Source organism: Triturus cristatus, chromosome 1_1 (assembly GCF_964204655.1).
Source record: "Triturus cristatus chromosome 1_1, aTriCri1.1, whole genome shotgun sequence".
Taxonomy (NCBI): domain Eukaryota; kingdom Metazoa; phylum Chordata; class Amphibia; order Caudata; family Salamandridae; genus Triturus; species Triturus cristatus.
Window position 1 is genome coordinate 11463947 of NC_140579.1, and position 24719 is coordinate 11488665.

Below are 24719 nucleotides of genomic sequence, written 5' to 3' on the forward strand. Positions count from 1 at the left end.
AAGGATCCCGCACTTGACGTAATTGACATACAGACACATGCTACTGCAGAGGAATTAAAGAAATGGACTGAACTAGGAGGGATCCAGACAGATCAGGGATGGATGACGAAGGAGAAATCTGTATGGTTTCTTCCTGACTCTATGGTCCAGGCCATTATAGCTACAATTCACAGCCCAGCGCATTTAGGAGAGAAAGCTATGCTAGATAGCATTCAACACATTTGGTTCAACAAACATTTACGAGCAGCAGCTAAACAAAAAGTCCGTACCTGTATGATATGTTGTCAGTTCAACCCAGGAAAAAGTGTTCCCGTAGAACAGGGTGGATTCCAGACTCCTGATCATCCTTTTGAAGTGCTCCAAATGGATTATATCCAGATGGAACGATGTCGAGGATTCAAATATGTTCTGGTAGTTGTCTGCGCTCTCTCCCGATGGACTGAGGCGTACCCAGTATCAGATTACACGGCCCCGACTACTGCCAAACAGTTAGTTCGAGAATTCTTCCCGCGGTACGGTTTACCACGTGTTGTATATTCAGATAACGGCCAGCCTTTCTCATCCGAATTAATGAAACATGTCTCACTTTTGTTGGGATATCAGTGGAAATTCCACTGTGTCCGACACCCCGAGGCAGCAGGTCTCGTGGAACGACATAATCAAATTTTGAAAATCAGATTGTCTAAAATATGTAAGGAGAAAGGTGTTGACTGGATAGTAGCATTACCAGTTGCACTATTTTACATAAGAATGGTAGCACACTCTCGAACAGGGCTATCCCCGTATGAGGTGATCTTCGGAAGACCACCAAATATGTGGGGGACGCCTATACCACGTAAAATAACTGATGTTAATTGTAATATGCTGACAGATTACTTGGCTTCCTTGATGTCTGCACTACAATCTTGTCGTTCACAGGTAACTGCAGCTTTTCCTGACAACACTGAGGTGAAACCCCATGACGTTGCTCCGGGGGATCTGGTGTTTGTGAGAAATTTTGATCGGAAGACCCAGTTGGAGCCCAGGTGGAAAGCACCGAAGCTAGTCCTGCTGACCACAAGAACAGCCGTGAAAGTTGAGGGCCGCAAGGGCTGGATACATTCCAGCCACATTAAGAAATTTCATGGACTATCCTCGGATATAGACACTGTGCCCTGCACTCCCTCACAGACTGATTCAAAACTTCCTTTTGTTGAACAGAATGACTCTCAGTGCTATAAATTAAAGCTTAGGCCCAAATAGTCGAACAATTTGATTGTTTAAGTCCTCTCCAAGGTGAAGCGGTTGAATTGTCTCCGACATGTATCCCTTGGACCTGAGTAGAGAAAATACCCGAGAAATGTTGAAACGACAGGCGTATTGTAAATCACTGCGTAGCTACTGTATGAGGACATTATTAATTTTGTTTTTATTGAGTGTTTTAGTAATTATTACGAGTGTGATTTTGCACATATATCATCCTATTTCTAGACATGTTTATAATGTTGCTGCTGAACATTCTTTTAGTGACCTACCGCCACATGAATTATCTTATAGACTTGCGCTGCGCAATAACACTTTCATTAGTATGTTACATCATTCCCATCAGACTAGTAATGCCACCAATTGTTGGGTGTGTGGCCGACTCCCTCCCTATCAGAATAACAAAGGAGTTCTGCCTTTCTTTCCACATCCGTTCACACACAATGGCTCCTGTGGAGCATGGTTTAGTTTACTAAATTCCATAGACCCAGACACAGCAGTTTATCAACAACATTGGATATGGGGAAATCTGAATCTAGTTTTATTCAAAGTCTGTCATCCTAATAAGGAGGGTCGCCCCAGTAGAACAGGAACTGATCTAGAAAATGAAGTGTATAAATTAGGTAATTTTACACCTAATCTTATGATTCTGAATGTCAAATCCGAAGTTGAACTAATTCTGCCCACTATGTCAGTATTTTCAGTTAAGGGTGAATTATGTGTAAGAAAAGTTGGTTCCATACATATGGGCCATAGCCAATGCGTTACTACAGTAGAATATAGTGATCAAGGTAAATCTTCATTTAGAGCTTCTCGCCATTCTTACTTTATATGTGGTCAGACGGCATATATGCGTCTGCCTCTAGATTGGGATGGTACCTGTTACATAGCATTCCTTCTGCCACCTGTTTTCCTAGCTCCACCTGATTATTATCGGAATGTTCATTTAGTACACAATAGAGAGCGAAGAGATCTCCCAGTTGTCGATTATACTGAGACGGCATGGGACAAGTATGTAGATTTCAATAAAGGTATCTTTCCCTATATAGGTACAATATCAAATAGTAAGCTGATACGTAAACTAACCAAGACTCTCGAAGCTGTAGTAAACGAGACTATAGCCGCCCTAGGCAATCTGACAGAGGAACAATCAGTAATGAGAATTGTTGTTCTCCAGAATCGTCTTGTCCTTGACGTCATCCTGGCCGATAGGGGCGGAGCTTGCAGGGTCATCGGATCCAGCTGCTGCATATTCATACCAGAAAATTCGCCATCTGTATATAAAGCTATAACACGCCTTCATAAGATTGTGAGCCAGATACACGAAAATCCAGGCACTTGGACGTGGTCCGGGTGGTTTTGGAGTGTGATATCAGCCTGGGGATGGAGAGTTCTATCCTTCCTAGGTATTGGCCTTCTTATGCTCTTCAGTTGTTGTTTATGCCTGCAATGTGGACCAGCGATTTGTGGTCTGTGTGCCACATCATGCATTCCATATCAAGGTTCTCGTTCAAAATGCCGGAAGAAGAAGGAAGAAGAAATGATGCTCCATGAGCAAATCGATGGAATGATGAAGATTGATATCTCTTGAAGGGCAAGTAGGGGACAAGGAGGGAATGTGGAAGTGTGGATTTTCCTGATCAGTTATGTCCCCTATCTTGGACCCCAACGGTTCTATGTGCATGTCACAAGTACATGTATGTTCCCTCCAGTTCCAGTTTCCAAAACGCAAACATATGTGCGTCCACCGTCAACATGTTCTCTGTCAGATCCGCCATCAATGGGCTGGATATTCGATTCCTAAGTATGAAAGGCCACCGACTTTATATGGCTAAGTTACTCCATTTTTACAGTTCAGGCAAGTAGGCCCGATCCTGTCCTTAAAGCCTTCCCTGCTCTCTGTCTCTGACAGCTTCAGCTTGAGCTCGCATCTGTATCCATGAACTTTGTCCTACTCCCTGTGCAGCTAACGGTGCCTGCCTCGGCCAGTTTTGCCTGCCTGCCAAGAAGCTGTATTTCACCTTCGAATTATCTACTTTGCTCTTCAGCCGATGCATTCCTGTTCGGTGATTTAGGTAAACATTTCCTCTAAGCTCACAAGCAAAGGACTCGGCCTTTCCGTCCTCCTGCAAGTAATTCATAGCCCTGTTGCCATGGAAAGTTTTCTGCCCCTCGCATCTCATATAGACACTTAGACGCTTGTACACGCACACACAGTCAGTATAGAATAGATTCTGTCCGAGAGTCTTTTCCTGTGGATAACATAGTTCTCTAAACATAGGATGTTAGATATGATTTGGGATTAGGTTGACTTGACCCCCCAGACTTCTCGTCTCCACATGTAGAGCTAAATGTCAAGTCCCCTTCACCCCCTAGTTGCACGTCAATCACACGTCATGCTGTTGCGCGCGCATCTATGTTAAGTATTATCTTATAGATCCACCTATGCATGATAATCAGAGCCAATCATGTTTCTTTCTGCTCCTTATTACGCCTAGTTTCGATTACGTACCACTATGTCATTTCTCTTATCAATTGTTACGCCTTTTGCATTCATTTCATTGTAATGTATGAACTATAAAAGTTACTTCTTGTCAATAAAGTATTGTACTTCACTTCCTGAACCCTCGCGGTGACGGAACCTGAAGGCCGCCACTCGAGTCGGCCATTTTGGAATAAAGCCCATTCAGAAAATCTCTTATACCACGGATTCTGCCTCTTGTTATTCTGAGCTATTTTACTTTATTTTAGATTCCGTATGAAATTCAGTCAAGGTAAAAAAGAATATTTACCACAGCACTACTGAAGAAACCAACAGCGGACCCGACCGACCTCAAGAACTTCCGCCCCATCTCGCTCCTTCCCTTCCCGGCCAAAGTCATCGAAAAGGTCGTCAACAAGCAACTGGCCGCCTTCCTCGAGACGAACGGATCCCTCGACCCATCGCAGTCTGGATTCAGAGCCAATCACAGCACCGAGACCGCCCTCATCGCAGCCACTGACGACATCCGAGCCCTGCTCGACAACGGTGAAACAGCGGTACTCATCCTCCTAGACCTCTCCGCTGCATTTGATACTGTCTGCCACCGCACCCTAGTCCAACGCCTCAACGACACCGGCATCCAAGGGAAGGCCCTGGACTGGATCACCTCATACCTCTCCGGAAGAACACAGAGAGTACGCCTCCCGCCGTTCCGCTCGGAGGCCACCGAAGTCATCTGCGGCGTCCCGCAAGGATCATCGCTCAGCCCCACTCTCTTCAACATCTACATGAAACCACTAGCTGCCATCGCTCGCAATCACAACCTGAACATAATTTCCTACGCCGATGACACCCAGCTGATCCTCTCCCTCACCAAAGACCCCGACACCGCCAAAGCGAGCCTCCACGAAGGGATGAAAGACGTCGCCGAATGGATGAACAACAGCCGCCTAAAGTTGAACACGGACAAGACAGAAGTCCTCATCCTGGGACCATCGCCCTCCGCATGGGACGACTCCTGATGGCCCCCAGCCCTAGGCACCGCACCCAAGCCAACAGACCACGCAAACAACTTGGGCGTCATCCTGGACTCCTCCCTATCGATGACCAGACAAGTCAACGCCGTCTCCTCATCTTGCTTCCACACACTCCGCATGCCCCGCAAGATCTTCCAATGGATTCCGACCGAGACGAGGAAGACGGTCACCCAGGCCCTCATCACCAGCAGACTGGACTATGGAAACACCCTCTACGCCGGAACAACAGCCAAGCTTCAGAAGAGACTCCAGCGCATCCAGAACACCTCCGCCCGAATCATCCTGGAAGTCCCCCGACGCAGCCACATCTCGAGCCACCTGAGAAACCTACACTGGCTCCCTGTCAAGAAGAGGATCACGTTCAGACTCCTCACCCACGCACACAAATCCCTCCACGACCTGGGCCAAAGGTACCTCAACGACCGCCTGACCTTCTACACGCCCACCCGCCAGCTACGATCGGCGAACCTCGCCCTCGCCGTCGTGCCTCGCATCCAGAGAGCCACCGCCGGAGGAAGATCCTTCTCCTACCTAGCGGCTAAGACATGGAACTCCCTGCCCGTCCACCTGCGGCTGACCCGGGACCACCTCGCCTTCAGGAAACAGCTCAAGACCTGGCTGTTCGAGCAGTAGCAGACCCCCCTCCCCCAGCGCCTTGAGACCCTTCTGGGTGAGTAGTGTGCGATATAAATGCCATGATTGATTGATTGATTGATATACCCTCTTCAGGTTGGTGGACTCCCTTTGCCCTTTGCCTTTAGTCACATATACCCTCTTCAGGCTGCAGTACTCCATTCACCCCTTCTCATTGGAGACATATACCCTCTTCAGGCTGGTGGTCTCCCTTTGCCCTTTTCCTTTAGTCACATATACCCACTTCAGGCTAGTGTACTCAGTCGTCCCTTCTCTTTGCTCACATATACCCTCTTCAGGCTGGTAGACAACCTCGTACCTTCTCTTTGGTCACATTCACCCTCTTGAGGCTGGAGGCTTCCCTTCACCCCTTCTCGTTGGTGACATATACCAACTTCAGGCTGGTGGACTCCCTTGGCCCCTTCTTGCTGGTCACATATACCCTCTTCAGGCTGGAGGGCTCCCTTCACCCCTTCTCGTTGGTCACATATACCCTTGTCAGTTTGGTGGACTCCTTTCGCCCTTTGCCTTTAGTCACAAATACCATCTTCAGGCTGAAGGACTCTCTTCAACCCTTCTCGTTGGTAACATATACCCTCTTCAGTCTGGTGGACTCCCTTAGCCCCTTCTCTTTGGTCACATATACCCTCTTGAGGCTGGAGGGCTCCCTTCACCCCTTATTGTTGGTCACATATACCCTCTTCAGGTTGGTGGACTCCCTTCGCTCTTTGCCTTTAGTCACACATACCCTCTTCAGGCTGGAGGACTCCCTTCACCCCTTCTCGTTGATCACATATACCCTCTTCAGGCTGGTGGACTCCCTTCACCCCTTCTCGTTGATCACATATACCCTCTTCAGGCTGGTGGACTCCCATCGCCCTTTGCCTTTAGTCACATATACCCTCTTCAGGCTGCAGTACTCCCGTCACCCCTTCTCGTTGGTGACATATACCCTCTTCAGGCTGGTGTACACCCTCACCCCTTCTCTTTAGTCACATATACCCTTTCAGGCTGGAGGCCAACCTTCACCCCTTCTTGCTGATCACATATACCCTCTTCAGGCTGGTGGACTCCCATCGCCCTTTGCCTTTAGTCACATATACCCTCTTCAGGCTGCAGTACTCCCGTCACCCCTTCTCGTTGGTGACATATACCCTCTTCAGGCTGGTGTACACCCTCACCCCTTCTCTTTAGTCACATATATCCTTTCAGGCTGGAGGCCTACCTTCACCCCTTCTTGCTGATCACATATACCCTCTTCAGGTTGGTGGACTCCCTTTGCCCTTTGCCTTTAGTCACATATACCCTCTTCAGGCTGCAGTACTCCCGTCACCCCTTCTCGTTGGTCACATATACCCTCTTCAGGCTGGTGTACACCCTCACCCCTTCTCTTTAGTCACATATATCCTTTCAGGCTGGAGGCCTACCTTCACCCCTTCTTGCTGATCACATATACCCTCTTCAGGTTGGTGGACTCCCTTTGCCCTTTGCCTTTAGTCACATATACCCTCTTCAGGCTGGAGGACTCCCTTCACCCCTTCTCGTTGGTGACATATACCCTCTTCAGGCTGGTGTACACTCTCACCCCTTCTCTTTAGTCACATATACCCTTTCAGGCTGGAGGCCTACCTTCACCCCTTCTTGCTGATCACATATACCCTCTTCAGACAGCTGGGTTGCTCTAACTCATTCTTGGCTTTTTTCTCTTTGAATAAGGCATTCTTCTCAGCTTTGACTTTTGGCACCGTTGCTCTACTACAGGGTCTTGGTATGTAGATTATGAACCCTCCAGTCTTGCCTCATAGTTTATGGTCTCTTGCATTTCATTTAATTTTTATGATTTCTAAAGCGCCCCAACCAATCTTGGGGCTAAAAGACACAGTTCACAGGAAGACCAAACAGGAGCAGGTAAAACAATACGATATTGATGGGAGAAGAGCCAGGTTTTTAAAGCTTTCCTAAATTGGAACAGGCCGGAATCTGACCGGACAGGGAGAGAGTAGGGATTCCATTTGGATGCAGCAGATTCTGGAGATTCTGCCACTACTATGTTTACCTTTGGGAACCTGTGGTAAAAAAAAGATATAAGGGCCTGATTAAGAGTTTGGCAGTCCGATGGATGGCCAAAACCACGGTGGCGGTGCGGCAATTGCAGCACCGATGGCCATACGGCCGTATTATGACTTTACCAGTAGGACTGCCATAGGACCGCTGCTACCGCCAGGGATTGCAGTTCTCTGGTGGTCTGGTGGTAGTCTCTTGACCCAGGGCATCTTATGGAGAAGCTGGAACAGGTGGGCAGTCATTCAAGGGACGACACTTTGGTCTACGAACAGGCACATTGGGTCTGCTCTGAGGTGTAGAACAAGATGGAACATAGAAGTACAAGTGATACTGTGATAAGAAGTGTGTGGCCACCCACCTGTCACCACCAGCTCCAGCTGTGCACTATCGTAGAACCAACGAGACTGGAAGAAGCAGGTGTAGGAGCCCGCGTCTGAGAGTTTCACACTGCGTATCTTCAACTCAACGCGCCCATTGGTAAGATCATGTTTACGGAGCTCTGTTCTCTGCTGAAATTGTGGCATCTGAACACCCTCCTGGTCCTTCCCATCGCGGTAGAGGTGCACCACGGACTGGTATTGTGATCGGAACCATCTCACCTCCATCTTCTGCACACTCAGACGAGGGATGAGGTGACAAGGCAGCACAGCGTCCTCACCATAATTAACAAAGATGGCTTCCTTGGGTCCCACAGCAGTAAATGCGCCTGCTAAAATGATAAAGCAAAATAAATGTTTGCAGAATTGCAATGTCATAACACTTGACAGCAGCAGAACACTTGACAACAAAGAAAGATGCTGGAATGGATCAAAAATTGATTCCTACATCTGGGTTCATACCCCGAGTCCTTGTCCACTGCATCTGTTGTGCTATAGACTTCACAGAAGGACCTCACTGGGTGCAGCAGTACTTGATAGACCTTCTACTATGTTCATAACACCACACACATCATAGAAATAAACAATCATTTGCAATGCACTAGGTCTCGCGTTATTAAAGTTTGAGCTATTGGCATTGCTAAATAATGCAACACCAATAGCTCAAACTTTAATAATGCGATACCTATTGCATTGCAAATGCTTGTTTTTGTAGGCTCTGAGTGCGCTGCAACCCAACGGTATGTGCAGCAAGAAAAGTACCATCCATGCAAATGCCACATGAACCTACCAAAATCAGTTGCATTTGCCTCTCTAAACTTCTGTTTCACAACTAAAGCATACAAGGGGTATTTTTTAAGGGTGGGCGCAGTGCTCCGCTCCGCCCGCGGAGTGTGCGTAGTGCTGCCTACTACGCACTTCGCAAAGTAGGCGTAGCAGGGGCAGACTACGCACACGCCGTGGCGGAGCAGAGTTGCCCACCACCCGCCTCCCTCCCGCCCTCATTTTAATACTTAGAACCTTACAAATAAAGAAAATTACTTACCTGAGCTGCTGCGTCCCGGGGCTCCATCTTCCTGCTCCCTGGCTAGCTTCTTCCTCACGAATGAGCATGCACGGGCGCCCGTTTATTTGTAAGGTACTAAGTAATTTTAAAATGAGGACGGGAGGGACGGGGTGGCGCGTAGTGGGGCTACGCGAAGTGTGCGGGTGGGCGTAGATTTGCCCCCACTCCGTAATGCTTCACGTAGCCTCACTACGCCCACTACGCCCAGGGCTGGTATTTTTACAAACATTGCTCCATATAATAAAGTATTAAGGTGTTTTTGTGACAGTGGCACACCCCTAGGACATGACCTGTTAAGTAGCACCTGCACCCCAGTTAGAGAAAACTGGAATCAAAAGGTTAAACCACTGCGAAATGTTACTGTAGTAACGCACCCATCAGAGGCGTTTCCCTAGCCTCAGCCAGTCAGAGGTGTTTCCCTAGCCTCAGCCCATCAGAGGCGTTTCCCTAGCCTCAGCCCGTCAGAGGCGTTTCCCTAGCCTCAGCCCTCAGAGGCGTTTCCCTAGCCTCAGCCCTCAGAGGCGTTTCCGTTGCCTCAGCCGTCAGAGGCGTTTCCCTAGCCTCACCCCGTCAGAGACGTTTCCCTAGCCTCAGCCCTCAGAGGCGTTTCCCTAGCCTCAGTCCTCAGAGGCGTTTCCCTAGCCTCAGCCCTCAGAGGCGTTTCCCTAGCCTCAGCTCGTCAGAGGCGTTTCCCTAGCCTCAGTCCTTAGAGGGGTTTCCCTAGCCTCAGCCCGTCAGAGGCGTTTCCCTAGCCTCAGCCCTCAGAGGCGTTTCCCTAGCCTTAGCCCTCAGAGGCGTTTCCCTAGCCTCAGCTCGTCAGAGGCGTTTCCCTAGCCTCAGCTCATCAAAGGCGTTTCCCTAGCCTCAGCCCGTCAGAGGTGTTAACCTAGCCTCAGTCCGTCAGAGGCGTTTCCCTACCCTCAGCCCTCAGAGGCATTTCTCAAGCCTCAGCTCATCAGAGGCGTTTCCCTAGCCTCAGCTCTCAGAGGCGTTTTCCTAGCCTCAGTCCGTCAAAGGCGTTTCCCTAGCCTCAGCCCTCAGAGGCGTTTCCCAAGCCTCAGGCCTCAGAGGCGTTTCCCTAGCCTCAGCTCGTCAGAGGCGTTTCCCTAGCCTCAGCTTGTCAGAGGCGTTTCCCTAGCCTCAGCCCGTCAGAGGTGTTAACCTAGCCTCAGCCCTCAGAGGCGTTTCCCTAGCCTCAGCCCTCAGAGGCATTTCTCAAGCTTCAGCTCGTCAGAGGCGTTTCCCTAGCCTCAGCCCTCAGAGGCGTTTTCCTAGCCTCAGCCCGTCAGAGGCGTTTCCCTAGCCTCAGCCCTCAGAAGTATTTCCCTAGCCTCAGCCCGTCAGAGGTGTTTCCCTAGCCTCAGCCCTCAGAGGCGTTTCCCTAGCCTCAGCCCTCAGAGGAGGTTTCCTAGCCTCAGTCCGTCAAAGGAGTTTCCCTAGCCTCAGCCCTCAGAGGCGTTTCCCTAGCCTCAGCCCGTCAGAGGCGTTTCCCTAGCCTCAGCCCTCAGAGGCGTTTCCCTAGCCTCAGCCCTCAGAGGCATTTCCCTAGCCTCAGCCCTCAGAGGCGTTTCCCTAGCATCAGCCCGTCAGAGGCGTTTCCCTAGCCTCAGCCCTCAGAGGCGTTTCCCTAGTCTCAGCCCTCAGAGGCGTTTCCCTAGCCTCAGCCCGTCATAGGCGTTTCCCTAGCCTCAGCCCTCAGAGGCGTTTCCCTAGCCTCAGCCCTCAGAGGTGTTTCCCTAGCCTCAGCCCTCAGAGGTGTTTCCCTAGCCTCAGCCCGTCAGAGGCGTTTCCCTAGCCTCAGCCCGTCAGAGGTGTTTCCCTAGCCTCAGCCCGTCAGAGGCATTTCCCTAGCCTCAGCCCTTCAGAGGCGTTTCCTTAGCCTCAGCCCGTCTAAAGGCGTTTCCCTAGCCTCAGCCCGTCAGAGGCGTTTCCCTAGCCTCAGCCCTCAGAGGTATTTCCCTAGCCTCAGCCCGTCAGAGGCGTTTCCCTAGCCTCAGCCCTCAGAGGCGTTTCCCTAGCCTCAGCCCTCAGAGGAGTTTTCCTAGCCTCAGTCCTCGGAGGTGTTTCCCTAGCCTCAGCCCGTCAGAGGCGTTTCCCTAGCCTCAGTCAGTCAGAGGTGTTTCCCTAGCTTCAGCTCTTAGAGGTGTTTCCCTTGCCTCAGCCCGTCAGAGGCGTTTCCCTAGCCTCAGCCCGTCAGAGGCATCTCTATAGCCTCAGCCCGTCAGAGGCGTTTCCCTATCCTCAGCCCTCAGAGGTGTTTCCCTAGCCTCAGCCCGTAAGAGGCGTTTCCCTAGTCTCAGCCCCTCAGAGGCGTTTCCCTAGCCTCAGCCCTCAGAGGCGTTTTCCTAGCCTCAGCCCGTCAGAGGCGTTTTCCTAGCCTCAGCCCTCAGAGGCGTTTCCCTAGCCTCAGCCCGTCAGAGGCATTTCCCTAGCCTCAGCCCGTCAGAGGCGTTTCCCTAGCCTCAGCCCTTAGAGGCGTTTCCCTAGCCTGAGCCCGTCAGAGGCATTTCCTTAGCCTCAGCCCGTCTAAAGGCGTTTCCCTAGCCTCAGCCCCCAGAGGCGTTTCCCTAGCCTCAGCCCTCAGAGGCGTTTCCCTAGCCTGAGCCCGTCAGAGGCGTTTCCTTAGCCTCAGCCTGTCTAAAGGCGTTTCCCTAGCCTCAGCCCGTCAGAGGCGTTTCCCTAGCCTCAGCCCTCAGAGGTATTTCCCTAGCCTCAGCCCGTCAGAGGCGTTTCCCTAGCCTCAGCCCTCAGAGGTGTTTTCCTAGCCTCAGCCCTCAGAGGAGTTTTCCTAGCCTCAGTCCGTCAAAGGCGTTTCCCTAGCCTCAGCCCTCAGAGGCGTTTCCCTAACCTCAGCCCTCAGAGGCGTTTCCGTTGCCTCAGCCGTCAGAGGCGTTTCCCTAGCCTCACCCCGTCAGAGACGTTTCCCTAGCCTCAGCCCTCAGAGGCGTTTCCCTAGCCTCAGTCCTCAGAGGCGTTTCCCTAGCCTCAGCCCTCAGAGGCGTTTCCCTAGCCTCAGCTCGTCAGAGGCGTTTCCCTAGCCTCAGTCCTTAGAGGGGTTTCCCTAGCCTCAGCCCGTCAGAGGCGTTTCCCTAGCCTCAGCCCTCAGAGGCGTTTCCCTAGCCTCAGCCCTCAGAGGCGTTTCCCTAGCCTCAGCTCGTCAGAGGCGTTTCCCTAGCCTCAGCTCATCAAAGGCGTTTCCCTAGCCTCAGCCCGTCAGAGGTGTTAACCTAGCCTCAGTCCGTCAGAGGCGTTTCCCTACCCTCAGCCCTCAGAGGCATTTCTCAAGCCTCAGCTCATCAGAGGCGTTTCCCTAGCCTCAGCTCTCAGAGGCGTTTTCCTAGCCTCAGTCCGTCAAAGGCGTTTCCCTAGCCTCAGCCCTCAGAGGCGTTTCCCAAGCCTCAGGCCTCAGAGGCGTTTCCCTAGCCTCAGCTCGTCAGAGGCGTTTCCCTAGCCTCAGCTTGTCAGAGGCGTTTCCCTAGCCTCAGCCCGTCAGAGGTGTTAACCTAGCCTCAGCCCTCAGAGGCGTTTCCCTAGCCTCAGCCCTCAGAGGCATTTCTCAAGCTTCAGCTCGTCAGAGGCGTTTCCCTAGCCTCAGCCCTCAGCGGCGTTTTCCTAGCCTCAGCCCGTCAGAGGCGTTTCCCTAGCCTCAGCCCTCAGAAGTATTTCCCTAGCCTCAGCCCGTCAGAGGCGTTTCCCTAGCCTCAGCCCTCAGAGGCGTTTCCCTAGCCTCAGCCCTCAGAGGAGGTTTCCTAGCCTCAGTCCGTCAAAGGAGTTTCCCTAGCCTCAGCCCTCAGAGGCGTTTCCCTAGCCTCAGCCCGTCAGAGGCGTTTCCCTAGCCTCAGCCCTCAGAGGCGTTTCCCTAGCCTCAGCCCTCAGAGGCATTTCCCTAGCCTCAGCCCTCAGAGGCGTTTCCCTAGCATCAGCCCGTCAGAGGCGTTTCCCTAGCCTCAGCCCTCAGAGGCGTTTCCCTAGTCTCAGCCCTCAGAGGCGTTTCCCTAGCCTCAGCCCGTCATAGGCGTTTCCCTAGCCTCAGCCCTCAGAGGCGTTTCCCTAGCCTCAGCCCTCAGAGGTGTTTCCCTAGCCTCAGCCCTCAGAGGTGTTTCCCTAGCCTCAGCCCGTCAGAGGTGTTTCCCTAGCCTCAGCCCATCAGAGGTGTTTCCCTAGCCTCAGCCCGTCAGAGGCATTTCCCTAGCCTCAGCCCTTCAGAGGCGTTTCCTTAGCCTCAGCCCGTCTAAAGGCGTTTCCCTAGCCTCAGCCCGTCAGAGGCGTTTCCCTAGCCTCAGCCCTCAGAGGTATTTCCCTAGCCTCAGCCCGTCAGAGGCGTTTCCCTAGCCTCAGCCCTCAGAGGCGTTTCCCTAGCCTCAGCCCTCAGAGGAGTTTTCCTAGCCTCAGTCCTCAGAGGTGTTTCCCTAGCCTCAGCCCGTCAGAGGCGTTTCCCTAGCCTCAGTCAGTCAGAGGTGTTTCCCTAGCCTCAGCTCTCAGAGGTGTTTCCCTTGCCTCAGCCCGTCAGAGGCGTTTCCCTAGCCTCAGCCCGTCAGAGGCATCTCTATAGCCTCAGCCCGTCAGAGGCGTTTCCCTATCCTCAGCCCTCAGAGGTGTTTCCCTAGCCTCAGCCCGTAAGAGGCGTTTCCCTAGTCTCAGCCCCTCAGAGGCGTTTCCCTAGCCTCAGCCCTCAGAGGCGTTTTCCTAGCCTCAGCCCGTCAGAGGCGTTTCCCTAGCCTCAGCCCTCAGAGGCGTTTCCCTAGCCTCAGCCCGTCAGAGGCATTTCCCTAGCCTCAGCCCGTCAGAGGCGTTTCCCTAGCCTCAGCCCTTAGAGGCGTTTCCCTAGCCTGAGCCCGTCAGAGGCGTTTCCTTAGCCTCAGCCCGTCTAAAGGCGTTTCCCTAGCCTCAGGCCCCAGAGGCGTTTCCCTAGCCTCAGCCCTCAGAGGCGTTTCCCTAGCCTGAGCCCGTCAGAGGCGTTTCCTTAGCCTCAGCCCGTCTAAAGGCGTTTCCCTAGCCTCAGCCCGTCAGAGGCGTTTCCCTAGCCTCAGCCCTCAGAGGTATTTCCCTAGCCTCAGCCCGTCAGAGGCGTTTCCCTAGCCTCAGCCCTCAGAGGTGTTTTCCTAGCCTCAGCCCTCAGAGGAGTTTTCCTAGCCTCAGTCCGTCAAAGGCGTTTCCCTAGCCTCAGCCCTCAGAGGCGTTTCCCTAACCTCAGCCCGTCAGAGGCGTTTCCCTAGCCTCAGCCCTCAGAGGCGTTTCCCTAGCCTCAGCCCTCAGAGGCGTTTCCCTAGCCTCAGCCCTCAGAGGCGTTTCCCTAGCCTCAGCCCTCAGAGGCGTTTCCCTAGCCTCAGCCCTCAGAGGCGTTTCCCTAGCCTCAGCCATCAGAGGCGTTTCCCTAGCCTCAGCTCGTCAGAGGCATTTCCCTAGCCTCAGCCCGTCAGAGACGTTTCCCTAGCCTCAGCCCGTCAGAGACGTTTCCCTAGCCTCAGCCCGTCTGAGGCGTTTCCTTAGCCTCAGCCCGTCAGAGACGTTTTCCTAGCCTCAGCCCGATTGTTCTCTGTGGCTAATGCCGGAGAGCTGCAGCATCCAACACTCACCCGTTGGATGGACTGTCTTCTGCTGCCCTCTTAGCATGGACCGACCGAGCTGCCCTCTTCAGTGCAGTGCCCTCAGCCTTCACTATCTCGAATAAATTGTTGCATGAGCTTCCCGTCTGTTTACATTAACTATTAGTCAAGAATCAATACGGACGTCCTTGAACTATGCGAGAAGCAATAGGAGGGAAGTGCATTCAAATATGTTCTAGAGCTGCTTTAATTATCCCCGACTAATAGTTAAAGTAAACAAAGACAGAAAAGTAATGTGAACTGACTCGTGAAAAACATAGGAAATTTTAATTCAATGGCTCAGATGCAATGTGGTGCTGTATACACAAAACTCCCTGCTCCTAAATCAAATGATCGAGAGTTCTGTAAAATAGCAGAGCCAGCGAGTATTTGCTGATAGGCCATGATTGATAGTAAAACACAAACTCCTGCATAGTGCACCCCCCCTCATGATGACAGAACATGCGGCATATGTAGGAGCCTGCTCTGATCTGCTACCCTTACCCTTGCAGACCACAAAGCACCATGGAAGAAGAAAAACATTTCTAGGTCTCGCCTCCGCAGCGCACAGGCACTGCATAGGAGGAGACCTTTAGCCATCGGTCCCCTTTTTCACCCACAACTGTGCACGCGTTCCATTGCCTTCAATGGCAACGCATGCACGTGTGGAGATTCACTTGCGGGAGCGAGCACCACCATATGGTAGCAATTATCGCTCCCGCAAGTGAATCGCGCAGGCCCCTCTCCTCCCCCCCTGCTGCCACACGAGGTCCGCGCACACCTCCCTCTGCTGCCGCGCGATCTTGTTTGTATTTATTATTGTACCGCCTAACTTGCGATGGGCCTTTGTAAACTTAGATAGTGCTTATGCTGTTTTATTTTGTTTAAATAATAGGCAAAATAACAGCATAATCGGCTTTTGTAACCTTCGATCATGTGTAAGCTGTTTTACTTTGCTTAGTATTTCGCATCGTGTGTATGCTGTTTTATTTTGATTATTATTTCGCAATATACTTTATTGTTGTGTTATCTCGCCACGTTATTTTTTTATTTATTATTGTGCCGCCTAACTTGCGATCCGACTTTGTAACCTTAGATCGTGTTTATGGTATGAAGATTACAAAAGCCAATCGCAAGTTAGGCGGCAAAATAATAAATAAAATAAAACTAGTTTTTGTATTGCTGTGTTATCTCGCCACGTTATTTTTTATTTATTATTGTGCCGCCTAACTTGCTATCGGCCTTTGTAACCTTCCTAGCATAAACATGCTCACTTTCTCTTGCTGCAGGTAAGACGTGCTCTGGTGCCTATTTTACCCCCCTCCCTCCCGTTGTTGTGCCCTCTCCCTCCCCGTTACCCCGTCCCCGCAGCCCGCCCGCTGTCTGTGCCTTTTCCCTCCACGTCGATTCTTGAATATATCATGCCTTTACAGGTCTGTTTCGCCTGCATGGGCTTTATGCCTCCTTTAAGTCGAAAGTGTGCCATGTGTTTGTTATGTCGTATGGTTTGGACGGTTGCAGCCGTCAGGAAACTTTTTGCCTGATTTTATGAGGACACCTTGAGAAGCAACGTATGCACATGCAGCTGTGTGTAAACCATAGACACAAGCATTTGCAATGCAATAGGTCTCGCATTTACGCGAGTTTAAGTTATTGGCATTGTAAAGGATAATGCGTTTTATTGATGTTTTAAAAAACAAGACATAAATAAGAAACATTGTCATTTACAATGCCAATAGCTGAAACTCGCGTAAATGCGAGACCTATTGCATTGCAAATGCTTGTTGCAATTGCATGGTGTCCCCTTCCACGGTGATAGGCCCCACTCCACGGGCCTCCTATTGAAGTGTCGCTGCTCATCCTGCTCTTCTGCATAAAGTGGTGGAAGAATGGGTTCACACACTCGCGTGAAGCAGTCAATTTAATTCCCCCTTTGTTCCACCAAAAGTTATTTTATCAGTATTTGCGCACCGCACTTGTACTATGTGGCATAACCTGCCCTGGCTGTCTGTTCATGCACTGCTATCCAAGTGCTGGGGCAAGTGCACAATCCCACGGTTTCACTTGGGGTTTAAACTGACGGATAACGCCCCCACACACACAAATCCGCCTCTTCCTTGCTGTGCGGGGATTTTCCCAGTCCTTTCGCACTAGTGCAGTGAGCGCGTCGTTAAACAGTGGCCACTGAATCTGGTGTGTGCATTACGTTTGGAATTTGGCTCTCACAATTTAACATTGGTCTGTAAAATATGTTGGTTTGTCAGTACACTGCAGGTGTTTCAGGTTCCACATTTAGGAAAGTGCGTGGGGCAGTATTGCAGGATGTGTGTCACTCTTTTCCACATTATGGAGGGAAACAAGTTAAGTCATAAACATATGACGAGTTGGTTGGACTGGTCGTATGATAAAAGGCGGGACACCAAGTATTAGGTCTGTAAAATGAGATGCGGAGCTCGCTGGTGTGCGCCTGCACTGCCCATGCGTGCCCGGGAAGACCAAAGAGCGGACATTTGACCTGCTTGTATGTAAAACTGCACGTGTGATAAGGGGCGTAAAGCGCCTAATAATCCCCCCCCCCCCCAGTTTCGCTCCCCCCTTCTTGCCCTCCCTGGAAGATCCTCATGGATAGCGCCTATAAGACAAGTGCTTACGAGGCCGGGGTGGTCGCTGCCCCTGGCAGGTCAGGAAACAAAAACGGTATCCCGAGCTAACCGTCTCACATAAACATCATATTTAGAGAGAGCTTGTAAGTGCTCTATACAAATCATCCATGTTGTTATTGTGAACAGTTTTACAACATATATTCATCAACAAACTGCACACTAACAAAACAAGTAAAGCGATCGTGAAAATGAAAGCAATAGCTTTTGGAAACAGAGGAAACCGCGAGGGGTGCGCCACAGCAAGCCATATGTTTTCAATTATCGAACCCGTGTTTGGGCACAATAATTGAAACCATATGGCAGCAATGTGCGTAACAGACACCAATAGGCCATGGGCGGAGCAGTGTGCCCGCCTTTGGCCTATTGCGTGCTATCTTAAAAAAAAACACGCAGGCAAAAGCCAATAGCACGCCACGTAACTAAAATAACACGCACGAGCATGTACAATTCCAGGGTCCGTTTCGGAACCCCGGACAAAAGGACTCTCGCGCGACCTAAAAAGGTCCTTGTTCGGACAGGATTCTCAGACTGTGCAACATCAATGCTTGTACCTTCTGTAGTCTGTTTTCTAATGGTACCTGACTACATATCAACTAGCCTTGTATCTGCACCGGGACATATTCTCAAGCTGCATAAAACCAGACTTTGCACCTGGGTGAAGTAATGTCCTCAAACATAAAAATATCAAAATGAGAGCAGCACAGCTAGCAAAATCAGCAATACCGTTGAAATATACAAAACTTGACCAAAGTAAGTTAGCAGACAGAAAAAAATTGCAATAAATGTGTCGTGCACTAGGTACAAGGAATGAAAAGTGTGTAGCATAAAAGTATTACAATTACCCCAAAATAATAATAGTGAACAATCATTGAATGGGCACTAAAGGTCAGAGGTCAGTTCCTATTAGTTTAATAGCCCAAACCATGCTCTTTCATGCGTGGAATCATGTGGGCAGACACATTAGGTCTGGCCGTGGAAAGGTGATTGCCGTGGCCAATGTGCAACGCAGGTCATCGGATGTTGAGATGGATCAGGCAGAGGTCAGAATCGAAGCATAGCCCTGCCGATTATAGAGTAGTGCTGTGTGTAAAGTAAGATCAGCCGATAGCTTGAGCCTCAGGTTTTACTTTGTCGAACCTTCAAGAATGGGTTTGAAAGTGTTGGAGCTCTGGAAGGAAGAGTCAACGCCGCAGACTGATCCATGAATCGCTGCTGGTGAAGGTGGGGTGGAACCCACTTCAGCCAGCTTGAGGACTCGAACACATAAGCTCTGCTGTGTAGAAATGTCCAACAAGATGAAAGTGGCACATGTAACTATATGATGCTGATTCCAAAGACATGGCTGTGACATTTATCCTCTCTACAAGAAGAGTCTCAGCAATGTGGAAATTCAATAAGGTGTAGGTTCTTCAAAAACCTAAATTCAGACCTGAGATGCTTCACGGCTGATTTTCCCAGGTCCAGCCCTTTTTCAGTCTTTCTGAGCAGGAGCTCTCTCTGGTTTCAGGCTCTTCTTAGCTCCTCAACATCCAGGCTCCGTAGAGCATTTACTCCTTCAAGTATGGTCTTGTAAGAGAAGGAGTAAGACTGTCCTGTAAGAGAAGGAGTAAGACTGTCCCCGTGGACCCTAGCCCTACTAATATGCGCTTTCATCCATCCCTGAAGACAAGTGCTGTTGATGGAGGTACTGCTGAGAGTCTGACACTGCTGTCATTGGTCGTCTTGCAGTCAGATGTTCCTCTTGCAGGAAGCCTGGTTGTCTTCTCCTGTGGGTCGCTTATGGCTTTTTAAATAGAAGATCTAGCTCATCACTTCTTTACTCATAAACCAGCGACATTGCAATACTTACCACTTCCACTTTCACAGCAGTATGACGTCTTCCTTTCTTTTGAGACACACAGTATAATCTAGATGCTTTTGTACCAAAGACGCAGCACTGCAACATGCAGAAGAAGGTGCCCGTTGTAGGTAGGTTCTGCTCCTTCATTGTCATGGCTTGATGTGATTTAATGCCTAGATGTTTTACAACCTGACAGGGAGCGTGGGCACTACCTAATTCAGGAGGCCACCAATCGGGAGTCCACATTTGTTGGGCTTTCCCAAAAAGCGTCAAATGACAGCAGCATAGTAGGGATGTTAGCATCCAGAGAACCTCTAATAGAACCTGTCATGGCAACCAAGGCCATCTCTGTGCTGTGTTCAGACCTAAAACCAAATTGAGAGGTGGCCAGGATATTACTTTCCTGTAGATAGCCTGTCAGTTTATTAATAAGACCTTCCAAAATCTAATCTAGAAATGGAAGTAGAGAAATAGGCCAATAGTTAGAGAGGATTGAAGAATCCAAATGGGCTTTTTTTGTATGGGCATAATCTGTGGCACCATCCAAGGCACCCTCACCTACAGACTTCCAGGTCCTTGCCCCAGCTTCTTCGACACTATCTCCGATTCCAGCGCCCCGCTTTCCATTGACTCCAAACAGTACATCATCCTCAGAGATCACAATTTCCACCTCCATCACCCTGATGACCCCAACACCGCCAACCTCCTTGAAAGAATGAACACCCTCGGCATCACACAAAAAGTCACCAACCCCACGCAATGCGTGGTGGTGGTGACTAGTTGTGTGATGCCGAGGGTGCACACTCAACTCCATCTTTATGGCCAGTGAAAGAGTCAAGTACAGCCACGCGACCCAAGAACTCACATGGACAGACCACGCCATCATCAACTTCACCATCACAGGTCCCCCTGAACCACCACCAAACCACCCAGCACCTCTCACCGAAGCTGGAACAATGTATCAGAGACCCAATGGACTGACGCCCTCAACTCCTCCCACCCAGATACCTCAACCAACTTAGAACAGTTTGTCAAGAACTTCTCCACCTGGATCACCGACTGCACCAACAGAGTCACCCCCATCAAGCCCACAAAACCTAAGAGACCCTCCAAACAGACCAGCTGGTGCACCACATAACAAAACATAAGTGCAAGCAAATTGAAAGAAGGTGGCACACCAGCAAGGACACCTCAGACCGAACCTCCTTCAAAACATCGCTCAACCAATAGCACCAACTCCTGAAAAATAATTTAATATCATCAGAGAGTTTTCCAACCCTTCAGCCTCCGAAAACATTATCACCCTATCCCAAGAACTCTGCAACACCCTGGCATACTTGTTCCACAAGAAGATCTCCAACATCTACAAAAACCTCAAACCCTAACTTACCCCTGCCAACATCCTCAGCCTCATCGCTCCCACAGATGCAAACCCTGAGCACCTGCTAACCACCTAGCACCAATTCAACACACAAAACACCACTGCCATCATGAACTCCACACACTCAGGAACACCTACTGAACCCTGTCCCCATCACGTCAACCTTGGAAGCAAGATGATCAGTGATGAACTCACCACCATCTACAATGCATCCATCACCACAGCCACCTTCCCCTATGAACGGAAACATGCTAAAGACGAAACCCTTCTCAAGAAACTGCCTGTCAGTCCCAGTGAACTCAAGAAATTTTGCCCTATCTTTCTGATCCCCTTTCCCACCAAGATCCTCAAAAAGCCATCAACCGGCAACTCATGGAACACCTGGAGAACAACAAACTTCTGGACATCTCCCTCCCTGGATTCCACACTAATGACAGCACTGAAACCATCCTCATCACTGCCACTGATGACATCAGAGCCCTCCTGGACTGCGGAGAAACAGCGGCCCTGATCCCCTCACCCACAACGACAGACCATGCCTGCAACCTTGGCATCATCCTGGACAGCAAGCTCATCATGAAAAACCAGATCAACACAGTCTGCTCCATCTGCTTCCTCACTCTCCGCATGCCATGCGAGATCTTCAAATTGCTCTTGGTCAACACCAAACGAACCATCACTGTGCAACTCCACAAGAGATTACAGACCATAGAGAATTCTGTGGCCAGAATCATCCTCAACTTCGCTAAGTGGACCCACATCACCCACCCCCACCTCGGGGAGCTCCACTGACTCCCCATCCAGAAGAGATGTCACTGTAAGATACTGATCCACACATTCAAAGTCCTGCACAACCTAGGACCAGCGTACATCAACCACTGCCTGAACTTTCACCGACCCTCTAGACACTACCTGCACCTCCGTCTCACCCCTCACATACATTGAAGCTACATCAGAGGTCGTTCCTTCTCCTGCCTTGCGGCCAGGTCATTGAATGATCTCCCTCTTCACCTCCGGACGTCACCCTCCTATGGCTTAACGGGAAAGGACTCATGACCTGGCTGTTTGACTGAGCCTCCGCTATGAGGTCCTCAGTGCCTGGATACCCTCACAGGTTTTTAGCTGCGCTGTACGAGTCATGTTGATCGATTGATTGACATTGGGGTCTGAAGACCACTTGTTGGTCAGTGGCCATGCCTTCCATGATAGAGGCAGCGTCCTCACTCAGAAGCCCCTCAGCAATCCCTGTACCTCATTTCCAAGGGCCACACCTCACCAGGATCAGACATTTGGAATACATGAAAATCTACCTAAAGGGCTGCACAGTTCCTGTCCCTCTCAAGCCCCCCCAAAGTATTGCCTGTTTTATTTCCAAACATGACGTTAAGCCTCATTCGTGTTAAGGAGAGGTGGGGACCTCCGCCTGGAGCTCCCGGATGAAACTGGTATATTCTGATTAGTGTTCCTGAAAGGGGCGCCTTCTGTACAGCAAGTGAAAGAATCTTCTCAGAGTGCGAGCCTTCAACCAGTGCATTTCAAGGACCTGCTATAAAACTACTCAGAGCACAATTACAAGAGGTATGTGGCTGGGGCGTGGTCTGGCCACGGCTGAAGATGGCCGTATAACCTGTCAGCTCCGCTGCGAGTGGGGCTTCAAAAGGAGTCGCGCCCATTAAATGCGAAACCTTCGACATAATTTCAGCATTACGGAGGTCGTAAAGTCAATGAGGAACATATATGCCGGTTTTCTTCAGTGTGAGTGACTCGGTTCCTGAGGAATGGACTGCGCAGTCTTGATACCGGAGCTCAGTGCTGAGAGGAGGCCCGGATGACGCTGGGCAGCCTTTCTATTCATATATTGAAGCTTATTTCTGCCGACAACACAACTTAAATAACTGCGCTCTCTGAGGTGAGATTGACAGGACACTACATTAATCCCTTCAGAGGATATGTGGATGTCTTCACTTTCGGGGCCAATACTTCAGCCTCTGACAGGAGCCAGCTGTCCCTGCTCGCGCCCTGTGGAATGTGAAATGCGATTCTGAAGGAAGATAAGCTGACTGGATTGTGCCTCTTGAAATAGAGAGACTGAGAGAAAAGCACCAGAGCCTTTAATTATGACTCACGACTCCAGCTGACTTCAAATAAGGTATGTAAAGTTAATTTGGAGTTCATATGCTTGCTCTCCAAAAGAATTACCTCAAGAAGCGCGGGAGGGGCTCCAGCTGTAATCACTCGTGTGAAGTCTGCATCTTCTGAGGAATTACATGTGGCTGTTTTGTGGTGCTGAATTACATAATTAAAATGAACAAAGGCTTTACCCTTTTGTAAGGAAAATGTGAGTAATCTGTGCATAGTCTGCGACATTGTATACCAGGGCCTGCCCTTTTGCACTGTGAAGAGCCTGGTATGTCGACAGAGGTTCTTTGGTGAGAGAGACGGTGGCGTCTTTCATCAAAATGAACAATCCCAGCTGCAATATAATTGACATTGGAGAAGTTTATGCGCTGTTTTAAAAAGTAACCTTTTAAGCCTTAACTAAATTACAATAAGGTTTTGTGAAGTTTATGTGTTGCTGAGAAGTCTGCCCTATGAAATTAAGCTGTAGTGTTGCTCATCACACAGTTTAACTGAACAAATGCCCAGACTGCCTTTGAGATAATTTGGTGGATATATGTGCAGTGCTCAACTTTCTCTAATAAGCCTTGCTTTTTAACTTATGTGCTGAAAAACTCTGGTGCTATCAGTCTGCCTACCAACTTGAGCCTGGAGTTCCACAACTTCCCGCTCGCAACCTTCCACTGGTCACACCTGAGATTCCTGGCTTTTCCTCATGCGCCTCGGTCTGCTCACCACACACGCTTATTTGCTGACAGCTGTGAGGTGCTTTGAGGACACAATTTAATCCGAAATTTTGAAAAACAACAGCTTTACAGCAGGTGAGTGCTTTGCTTGATATTAACTTTATCACCCTGCTATTTCGCTCTGGCTAATGCGAAGCACTGTTTCAGAGAAAATCAGTTTTTTTACGCATTTGGGCCAGCGCGTCACACAATTTTGCTCATTGGCACGTGAGATTTGTTTTCTTGACCCGGTGTGGTCTGAATTCAAAAGCATGGCAGCTTTGTAGCAGATGAGTGCTTTGTTTGCTGCTAGCCCTGATATCCTGCCTAGGTTTCTTTTTCTTCTTTAACTACTGTGAAGTGATACTTCTGAGAGATTCTGAGAGACTTAGCAGAAATCAAAATATCTCCTGCCAAACATGGAACTAAATCCTCTAAACAGCCTCTTTTCTCGGATGTACTTAAGCAGTCACAAAATACAGATGCCAACAGCTCTTCCTCTACAATAGACAATTCTATACAAACTAACTTCACCATGCAAGGGCAAACCATGGATCGCATCCTATAAGAAATATCAGCGGTCAGTCGCAGACTTGAAGGCATGGATTCAAATATTTCCTCATTAACAGCAGTAACTAAAACAATACGAGCAGACATTGCAGGATTTCACGCCAAGACAGAGGAGCTTGATCACAGCCTAATAAATGTCGAAACTCGTCTAGACTCAATACAAAACAGAGATCAAGAGCTGTTATTTCTAATAAGTAAGATGATAGATTTGGAAGATCAAAGCAGGAGGGATAATGTTGGCTTTTTTGGTTTTCCGGAAAGAATCGAAGGTTCAAAGCCTAGAACATTTCTACAAAATATCCTTCCAAAAATTATGGACATTGCTTTTGACCCTCCACTGGAGATACAGCGCGCACATCGAATTGCTCCATTGCGTAAGGAATCTGCAACAAACTCACGTCCCCCCATCGCTTGTTTTTTAAGGCATGAAAAGACAAGGCAAATATTAATATCAGCACGTACTCATGGTCCATTCTCATACAATGGGTATGAAATTCGTATTGCAGCTGATCTTTCCAGAGACACTAATGAGAGACGCAAGGCCTTCCTTTCATTTAGACCTCAATTACATCAGCTAGACATTAAATATGGTCTATTTGATCCTGCTCATCTCCGAATCTTTAAGGATGGAATATCTAATGACTTCTATGACCCTAAAGACCTCCGTATATTTTTAGACAATTGGAAACCGCAACAAATGGAAACTCAGCACTCCACTCCAGATCTGTCACATCACAGTTCTTTTCCTCAAGCATCGAGCAATCCACGGCGGAATGTCAGCAGTCCTCGACAGAGAGGCAGGGTTTTTGAAAGGTCTTTTCGTAGTCATGCGGACAAGAATGCTGCTCTTCAAACTGTATCTGCCTTCACTAAGGAACAGCATAGGGATAAATCCCGATCGCCATTAAAATCTACTTAGGATGCAGAATGTAGATG

The 24719-nt window shown here is 49.6% G+C and overlaps 1 protein-coding gene across 5 annotated transcripts in view; it reads right to left on the reverse strand.

The window, feature by feature from the left end:
• LOC146869122 (butyrophilin subfamily 1 member A1-like) overlaps window positions 1-24719 on the reverse strand; it is a 149005-nt gene that overhangs the window by 76119 nt on the left and 48167 nt on the right. For all 5 annotated transcript variants that reach the window (XM_085624126.1, XM_085624302.1, XM_085624151.1 and 2 more), the window contains one exon: window positions 7817-8167. In XM_085624126.1, the coding sequence (XP_085480252.1) occupies window positions 7817-8167 (351 nt within the window). The remainder of the gene's footprint in view (window positions 1-7816; window positions 8168-24719) is intronic.